Source organism: Plodia interpunctella, chromosome 10, assembly GCF_027563975.2.
Source record: "Plodia interpunctella isolate USDA-ARS_2022_Savannah chromosome 10, ilPloInte3.2, whole genome shotgun sequence".
NCBI lineage: Eukaryota > Metazoa > Arthropoda > Insecta > Lepidoptera > Pyralidae > Plodia > Plodia interpunctella.
In genome coordinates, this window is record NC_071303.1 from 1,084,878 (window position 1) to 1,095,407 (window position 10,530).

The window sequence follows — 10,530 nt, forward strand, 5'->3', positions numbered from 1 at the left end:
CTAGGTCTTCACAGACACTTACATAATTATATTGAACAAAGCTACAGACTACTAGCATTTCGGAACGACCACTGCTGAGAAGAAACTAGTTACGCTTATGGACAAGAATAATTATGAAACAAAAACTTTTAATATATATTTTTTTTAATGTGCATTATATCATTACAATTCTTATATTCACTCGGAATATTTCTTTTTATAAATCTAATTATTTAACTAAAAAAAAAATCCATAAAAAAAAATACTCACATGTGGGCAATGATATCCTCCACTTCTGATTGATAACACAACCAGACTTAGCCAGGTATTATTTAAAAATCCAAATAAAACGGCAGCAATTTCATAACAATCGGAGTTTATTTCACTTTCACAATCTGTTCGAGAATGACTCAAAAATTACATCAACGCTCGCTTTTATGCTTGCGACGGTGGTGGGGCAACAATATTACCGGTATTTTATCATATTTTGAATTCAAACATCTTTCAATTAAATCAAGTTTGTAAATACATATTTTATGGTATAAAAATAAAGGTATATTACATCATTTAATTTAAAAAACTATTTTATAGAAAATTAAAACGAAAACAATTGAGTGATTGTCACTATCAAATCAAATTCAAAAACACCTAATATCTTAAAATGTAAATATTTAAATTAAACAGTTTATTTGTAAATCATGTTTAGTATTTTAGGATACTTCTATATAACAATAATCAAAATATAAATTACTACAATCAACTTGACAACCGTTAATGTTTGAACATTAAATGGTTGTCAAAAGCAAGTGTAAACAAATCACTATAGTGACAATGTGTTAGATTCTAACACAGAGAAGTATGGCACACATAAATTGACATATTGCACTCAAATGTTTATACAAACAGGCACAAATAATTCCATGAGCCGATAACAGATGAACTCTGGACCTCTAGAATGTCTGTCTGGCACGTTAACCATTACGCCATGGCAGTCACCCATTCAAAATTCAATCTGCCGCGCGGTTACATAAAGCTTGGAATCTGTAATAACCTCCTGTATGTTCTTAGGTCGCAGGTCGTATTGAATGTCGTAACGACATATGTTATGGCGACTTAGAATCGTCCTAATCAAAATTTCTCAATAAAACGTGTAAATTGATCATTACCAGACTGTTTTCGTCTACAAAACGCATTATAATTTTATTGCTAAGTTTTACTGGTTTCATTTATTTTAAGACTAGCTGGTGTTCGCGGCTCCGGCCGCGGCACGAAGCAGTATTCTTCTTGACCTTGATTTCCCGCATTATGGAACGTATTTTGCGTTTTTAGACCTCAAATCATAAAATGTAATAAAAAAAAACACACTAAAAATCATAACAATCGAATGCATGGAGCATCTGGCGCGGAAGGTCAATGAAAAACACTTTTACATTTACGATTTGTGTTTGTATGCTCTGTTCTCTGTAATAAGTCAGAATTTGATAACCCTTTTCCATCTTGTGTATGATAGCCGAATTCATAACGAAGTTTATACACACGGTCATTAGTTCCAAAGTTTATTGGAACCAAGCCGTGGATCACAGCTAGCAACAAGCGCCGAATTCTATAATCGAACGTTACAAGAAACATAATTATGCTAAAACATTAGGACATCTTTAAATTGTTGATTAAAAATTAATTGCATAAAATACAAATATAATTGAAAATGGCGTGTTTAATCTTCAAAATACGAACATAAATACAGAATTGATGCAGATTATTGTTTTTGTGTGGGAGTAATTGAATCGGACAGATGCGGAAATCATCAGTCACATTATAATCTGCCGTATTAAACAGTTCATCTATAATAATGGGGAATTCGATAAATAGCCAAGTAATACTGAGTAAAACTGCAAACCGGGACATGAAAAATAAAATAGAAATATGACTATATAGGCCGCCTCCCTATATAGCCATATTTCTTTGGAAATGCTAAATAAATAAATATATTAGGACAAATCACACAGATTGAGCTAGCCCCAAAGTAAGTTCGAGACTTGTGTTATGGGATACTAACTCAACGATGCTATATTTTATAACAAATACATATATAGATAATACATATATAGATAAACATCCAAGATAGATATATATAATTAATCAGCACTCGGATCACAATCATAATCTGTTTTGATATACCTTTTGACTATGTACATTATGTACTTTTATATATTATTTAAAAACAACATTGTAAGAAACAATGATCGGCACCAATACTGTTCAAATGAGTTTCTTTCGGCATTTCTTCTCAGCAGTGGTCGTTCCGAAATGCCAGTAGTTTGTAGCTTGTGAGACATAACTATAAATAAAAAAGTGCCTTTGAAGTCTAATTTCTGTATAAATGATTTGAATTTGAATTCAATTTCCAAGGATGATATGCGTGCCAATGGTCTGACAACTATGGATGCCGATAACTGTGCGAAGTGAAGACGAAAAAGTTGGAATGCGGACCCTGGGCTCCGACGCTCAGCGGCTGCTGAAGAAACCGGAAAATCGATTAGAGATAAAGAGAGCTTTCAAGGATGGAATAAAGGAAACCAATATGTCCCTTGGTCGCCTCGTACGATGAGAGGATATATGGAGTGTTTGTTGAAAACAGCATTTTTCAAATAAAAACATTTTTTTCTACGTATTTGCAACATTGAACCTAATTATAGTAACAACGTCCTTGTTATATAAAATGTCGTTGACCTCTAACTCTGTGCAGCCTCCGCTTATCTCGTACAAAATTGGTCAGTGCTATACTAAAGCTTATTGTCCACTGAAATATATTATGACGATATAATATCAGCTCGATAAACATTTTTAATCACCCATCTTGTGACCACCCATTATGATAGTCACGTAACTAACGCTATTAGAGGGCAAAATTAAAAATCAAATCATTTTGAAGGCCTAATTTATTCAGAAATTAGGCGTTCACAGGCACTTTTTCACGTCACATTCTAAATCGAATGATATTTACCAAAGCTACAAACTACTAGCATTTCGGAACGACCAATGCCGAGAAGAAATGCCGAAAGGAACTCATTCAAACAGTGTTGGTCCCTATCATGCCAGAAGGGCTTACCATTTTTAAATATAAATTTATGTATAATTTTTATCAGTAATATAACAATGTAAGTACACAATAAAGTACATTACAAGTAGGTCAAAAGGTAAACTAAAACAATATTTTGATTGTGATCGAGTGCTGATGAAAAAGTATATGAAGTTTATATTAATAACAAAGTCGTGTGTGATAACTAGCTAAATATGAGAGTATAACCTTGGAATTATATTGATGATGGGTTTGACAGGTAATATGGCTATCTTGTCTTTAAAAAATATTAAATATCATCACCATTATTAAGTGTTTTTTTTTTAAACATGTGATTAATAATATTTTACTATCGTAAATACAGTATTGTCTTTATTCCATAGACAAAGTCAGGAGTTGCGAAGGTCGAGGGCAAAACTGAGTTTAAATAGTGATTGATAGGTTTCTTTGAAGAATCTCCGATTTATAGCGTACTAGATGTAGCCCAGGGCTTCGTTCCCGTGGGGATTTTGAGATAAAATATAGCCTATAGCAATCATGGATAATGTACCTTTATAATGGTGAAAAAAAAATTGAAATCGGTTCGGTAGTTTCGGAGATTACCCGAATCAAACATACAAACTCACAAACGCTTAACTCTTTTAATATATCAGTATAGATTTCCTTCATTAGCTATTACAATATTCGAGGTATATAATAAATTCGTTGTTAAATTTGTAAAGACAACAGAACAAAAAAAAAGAGTTATGTTTTTTTAAATATTATTCGTATTTATTATAGTTTTATATATTTATTTATATATGTAGTTCTTGGACACGCCAATGCTTCTTTCCATTTTTCTTTCGTGGGTCTACTGGAAGAAATTTCTATAGATATAAGATAAATATAAGTAGTAACTTTGTACTAAGTTTTCTATTTATAAGTTTAATATTCACATTGTTATATTGTATTATGTACATAAATAAATAATAAGATGAATAAAAGACACTATGTACACCTGTTTCTGTATCGACGTCATGGAAACAATTTTAAATCAAATTAACTAGAGGTTTTTTTTTAATGGCTATTCATGGAGAATAGGCCTAAATATTATAGTTGAAATAACAAAGTCACGTACTGAGAAAGCTCAATTAGTTATATCTGTAAACATGCTCCCGTAAGGAAGCTGGGTTATCGCGAATTTCTAATCTTTTTAGTCATATGTTTTCGCGAATCTTGATCGCGTATGGGTGGACTGTTCCATTTACCGACTTCAAAAATGAGCTGGTACAATGCGTGGGTTTTTTTTTTGCGCACTCGTTGGATATTAAAAAAAAAGTACTTTCTTCTAATCGAGTTTTATTTTACAAATGGGAAACACTCAACGGCCCCATACTAAGCTTGTATCGCGGGTCCGATGGGCATTAAAACAGGCATAAAACACCCAAAACCGTAGACAAATATTTGTAATCACTAGTATACGGAATACGGAAAGCACACTTGTAATAACGGGTTAAAACAGTAATTTTCAAAAACTTCATAGGTGTACAGTCAACAGCACACCAATCTACCGAAATTCATTGCAAGCTCGCCGCCATTACCGCACCATAGCGGTTCATGCAGGGCAACTAGATGTGCTGTTGACTGTACGTGTAATACGTTGGTTATAAAAGGATAATTTTCACAAATTAGACCAGACACAAATGCATTGACCAACAAGTTAGGATTTAGTCGTAGTGTAATAAATTAAAGTGTGTCATTTTCAAGAGATAACGGTTCGAAGTATGCCATAAATTTTATCTGTGGGTGACGAAAACATCTCGTTATGTTTCCATTCATATGTAGATCCGAACGCTTCGCTTGTGGACTTAACGATTTTCTATTTCTTTTATTTAAATTGTTTCTTTTTTATTACTCTTTTTTTATTAAAGGTCAAAAGCTGCCAGTAAATTTTTCTTTTAGTACGAATTCCATTTTTTTTTCGTCACTATTAGTGGCCAGACACTGGTCTTTAGTAACACTTAAACTTGCCGCTTTTGATGGGTCGTATCTGGACGGTCATGACCAGAAAGTGCTGGCTTGATGACGTCAATGAGGGTATGGCATGCGTGCCAGAAAAGTGGACCCTAGGCTCCAACCTATTATGGCTGAGATAGGAAACAAGAAATAAGTTGATGTGCGAGAGAGAGAGATAGAAGTAGCCGGCACTACTCTCATTATCTACTTTTAAAATTATAGATTTAAGGTGATACATACCTGCACACAAGCGCCATCATCACATTTTTACTAAATTTCTTTTAAATTATTCTACACTAGATAAAGAAATTTGTTTGCAGTGTTTGCCATTACACGTAGTCACAATCTACTAAACCGAAAACGGTGGTCAACAAAATCTTCATAGTCGTCTAGTAAATCTTAATTTTCGCTAATAAATAAAATAAATTCGTAAAAATGTGATGGTGGCGCTAGTGTGCAGTTCTGCATCGCAACGTTAAAATAAATTCTTCTCGGTTCTGAACGCAATCAGCGTTCAATTCCTAAGAACAATTAGATTCAAAATTAATGTAGTTATAATTACAATTTCAAATTGCGAATATTCAAATAAGCCGGTTGGCATAAGCGCATATTGCAATACAAAATATTGTTATAATCCGAAATAATGTGGCAGACGCTTATTTACTGAAAGCGTACGCAACGAGAGAAACTGTAGCAGAATCACATATTTTACGCTTTTGTACGGATTTAATTGAGTAAGAAGAGACCTGAAGCCCAGAAAGGCGTACGGTCCGGGCATAATTGCCCTTTTGAAAACGGCCAATTTCAGCCCCATTTAAACTCTTTTGACAAAAAAATCGAAGCATTTTAAAAAGACCGATTTCAGTCTTAACATTGCCCGTGTGTTTCCGAGCCGCTTCTCAGCGGGTAACTTCCAAAATTTATTTAAAAAATCCGCGAAAGACACCCATTATTTACATCGAGCCTCGCTACAGGACCGGACAGTTGCTTTAGTAATATTAAGTGTGAGATACATCCTTATTCGCATTGACCCAGATTTTGATACGCCTCGCAATACACTTTACGATGACTTTTTGAAAAATGTAATTTTTAATTTCGTACCCATGATTCTTTCGCTTGGATCTTCGACTTGGACTCTCCCTGGATTTTTCTATTTGTTTAATTTGAATTATCGACTTCAGTATTTCATTAATTCGTTTTATAAAATCATTATTCAAACTTGTTATCTGGATTGTTATATTCATTTGATTTATCTGTATAAGTTATTCATAAAATTGTATCAAATCGCTTGTTGTGATTAATAAATATTGTATGATATAGATGAGTAACATAATAGCAGTTTATCTACACTCTCTATAACAACCCAAACACTTGAAAAATTTGTCTGTAATACTCGTAGTACAGTCGTCCACTTGGCTATTGTCCTAGTGGCTTTGGAGTAATCCTATGGCGGAACCATATGCTCAGTAAATTGAAAAGTATGATTCATGTAAAAAAAAATCTCTGACAGGAACGGCAATTTTAGGTCCATAAGGAATCGATGGATTGATATGACTACAGAAGATTCAGCTTAACTGTATTGCTTAAAAATTGTTATTTTGTATAGGTACCTACATTATCGACGGAGTCTTTCGATATGTTATACTGAATTAATGCCGGCCAAACTTTTTTGGAGGCGGTTTATGGTACACGTTTAAATTTTTTAAACACATTTCTTGGGAACCAAATAAGAGTAACCTATAAAAAAAATAAAGATGTTCCTACTTGGTGTTTTCTAAATTATCAATAAAGTTTGTTACTTAAAATGATTACCAAGAGTGTTTTATTTGAAATACACCAATCTTCATACCTTATTTAGGTACCACATAATTTATAATGTCATCCATATAAAACTATAGTAATGTTTGTATGTGTGCTTTTGTGTTTAAGAAAAAAAACCAACTATAAAGTGTAATAACATTAAATTTTCTCTTGTTACAGTCATTCTTCGGGCGGACCTACAATAACATCTCATCGATATCAGAATGCAAGAACAACAGCGAATGTGTCATAAACAAGAAAAACCGAACGGCGTGCAAGGCGTGCAGATTACGAAAATGTCTCTTAGTTGGCATGTCGAAGTCTGGGTCAAGATATGGCAGGAGATCCAACTGGTTCAAGATCCATTGCCTCCTACAAGAACAGCAACAACAACAAATCAGTCATTTACAGACAAATAAATCACCGCCTAATTACAATACATCCATAAATCCAACTTTTCTACCCACGAATTTACTACCAGCTGCTGCTCTAGCGGAATATTACAAAAACTCTGAAAAAAACCATTTCACTGATGACGTTATGAGACAAAGCGTGTCCCCATCTGATTCTGGAGCTTCATCGGCTGATCCAGAAGATGATAATAGTTCTAGAAGCACCAGTGGACTAAGCATCTTTAGACCAACGTCTTCTCCGTGCAGTGAAAAGGATGTTAGGTTACAAGGAATAAGGAATCAAACGAAGGATGTCAGAAAACGGAAACCATCGACTATGCCGCCGTCTCCTTATGGTCCATTAACGGCATCACCAAGTTTTTCTCCCAGGCTTTTCTTGCCAGCATCGTTACAGAATTTCAGAAATGTCCCACCTGCAATTGCCACATGGCAAGTTAGAAATGGTGGCGAATCAATACTTCAGTCACCAGCGGTTGCTGGAGTAGCGATTGACCAAGACCAACCTATAGATCTATCAATAAAATCCACAGCAGTTTTATATAGAAGTCCCAAAAATGATGAAGTAAGTGACTCAGAACCTGAATTGAGAATCGATTTGGGTGAAGAAAACACAAAGGACATTATGAAGAATCCTTTAGATCTATCTCTAGTTCCAAAAAGAACTGAAGAAGTACCCATGACAGGGTGAATGTTAATGAATCTATATGGATTCGGCCATGTTTATTTTTTATTTATTTTGTAAATACTCATACATTAGCTAATATTTCGACTTTTCGTATTTTGAAAATACTCTGCCATACAGTATTTATGAAACTTGTACATTCCATCTCTTCAATTTACCTAATATGACTGACTACCAGTTATAGTTATATATTATTATTATTTAATTTTAAGTTTTTTTTTTTTTTTATACAGAAAATGTTGAGAATAGTGTTCAATTCCGGACCCAAATTTGATTTAATAATTCGTGCTCAAATTAGATACGACGTCGATATAATCGTCAATTGTGAATCATTGTTGTAAAATGTTCCCTCTTCAAGCTGGTATTGAAGAAAATATTTAGGGTCGACTGCACCGTCAACTTTGACGTGAATTTTATCGTGCACAGAAGAACGTAAACTATTTTGTCTAAACTTCAGCTTTGACGCTGCAAGTCAATCTTAATCTCACATCCTTTTTATTGATAAATTTAGTATTGTGGGTATCAGGTTTTTAATGGGAGAGACTAACGTCTAAAAAATGTTCAAATTCAAATTAAAATTCAGAAATTAGACCTTCACAGGCACTTTTTCTCGTCAATTTTTATATTTATAGTTGTTTCTCAATTGAGAAGGTCTAGTATACCAGACCACTCTCCCAATTCATGTGGTGTTCAATATGTACAAGACAATTTTGTCAATAGTGTCATTTTTATGATACTAAAACTTCTAGTTTTAAGATTATATTAATGCCAGTCTCGAACTATGCCAGTTTTTATTATTACCACTAGATATAACTTAATGGGATCTGCGGCCAGTTAGCAAGAAGCTCAAAATTTATTAGACGTACAAATATATTTAGACTCTTGTATATTATTGGTTGATTTGTATGAAAACTTGTATAAGTATTTATTATCATAGTTCATAGGCCAGTGTATTGATTGAGTCATTTCTTAATTAGATATAATAAAGCACAGTAAGTAGTTATTATTAAGTTAGTTTTTTTTTTTTGTAATTTATAATGTAGCTTAGTATAATGGCTTGCGTGTTACTATTTGTTATTTGTTTCATTTTTAGAGATTTTAAATATATTTTTTTTACATTCCTGCAAAGATGCTCGTGCCAACAGTTTGAATTTAACTTTATAGCCATTTTATTATATTTACGAAAAATATTGCCATTTCCACAAGTTTTTATATGTCGATCACAAATTTTAAATAGGTAAACAATATAATAATTATACCTCTGATTCAGTACTAGATTATGAAACAAAAAATTAATTAGAACAAATCAAAAAACAAATCACAAAAATGTTTGATGATGGATTTTATACTCCTTGATTTTTTATTGTAAAAGTAATATTAATAGAGATTTATGTAACTTTTGTTTTTTTATCCATCCAGTAATAAAATAAGGTTTTCTTGAATGCTCAAAATTATAAATGAATACGATTATAATGATTCAATAGGTGCCATTTTTTTATTATAATAAGTACATTCGACATATTATTATATTAATAAAATTGAATGTGCGTTTAACGGTAAACGGAGATTAGATAGATAATAAAAATAAATGTCAACAAAGTGTTCGATTAAAAAAAATACGTTTCTAAATTTAAATGTATTCAAATGAACACTAATCATTTTAAATTTCGAACGAAGAATGTACAAATTGAATGTACGAGAAGTTTTGTTGTTCTGAATGTTGTTATCAGTGTGATACGATATTTTTATATGTATTTACATTTTTTTTACATTTATAAGTAAAACTTAATATATTGAAGGAAATAAATGTGAGTGCCTTTAAATATGTGAATGTTTTATTTTATCTTTGATATTACTACGATACGAAATTCGGTATTTTTTCCATTGAGATTAATAAAACTGGGTGGAATGCACCGTCAACTTTGACGTTAACTTTAACGTGCGCATAAAAACGCAAAGAACGACATTTTGTGTTAATGTCAGCGGTGCGGTGGGCCGGTTAAAAAATCAACGTCAAATTGGACGATACAACTCACCCTTAGTGGCTCCAGTCAAATTTAACGTTAATATTAACCTGCGTAGAAAAATGCAAAGTACGCCTTTGTATCTAACCTAAACGGTGCGCAGGTTAAAGTTAACGTCAAAGTTAAAAGAGAAGAACGGCAAAAAAACTTAACACGTCTAAAAAATTGTAAATATTGAACAATCTAAATTTACAATCTCAGGAAATAATTAACAATTCTAATGACATTGACTTAAGAGTTGTTATTGAATGAATTATTAAATTTTTTATTAATGAAATCCCGACATAAGTTTTGAATTATTCAGTGTAATGCTACCAACCAAACGACTGTATTATGAATATATAGTACAATTTTTAACAAACAATTATTTAAAAAATGCGACTGGCTGACTGACTGATTCAGTTAAGAATTAAAAAGGAATTTTTCTTCTTCGTTAAAATGGAGCATTGGTTGGAAGTAATTTTTGGTGTGGACATCGATATGAGACAATTTCCACAAGCGTAGCCGTGAGCAACAGCTAGTTAACTAAATAAAAGACGGAAATATAAGAAGGTCAAT

General features: G+C 32.6%; 1 protein-coding gene across 1 annotated transcript in view; it reads left to right on the forward strand.

Annotated features, from left to right (window-relative positions):
- The window catches only part of LOC128672953 (protein embryonic gonad-like), a 155,483-nt gene extending 145,723 nt beyond the window's left edge, over positions 1-9,760 (forward strand). The window contains exon 3 of the mRNA XM_053750488.2: positions 7,034-9,760. Coding sequence (XP_053606463.1) covers positions 7,034-7,954 — 921 coding nt within the window. The 3' untranslated portion in view covers positions 7,955-9,760. The remainder of the gene's footprint in view (positions 1-7,033) is intronic.
- Positions 9,761-10,530: the final 770 nt, after the last annotated feature.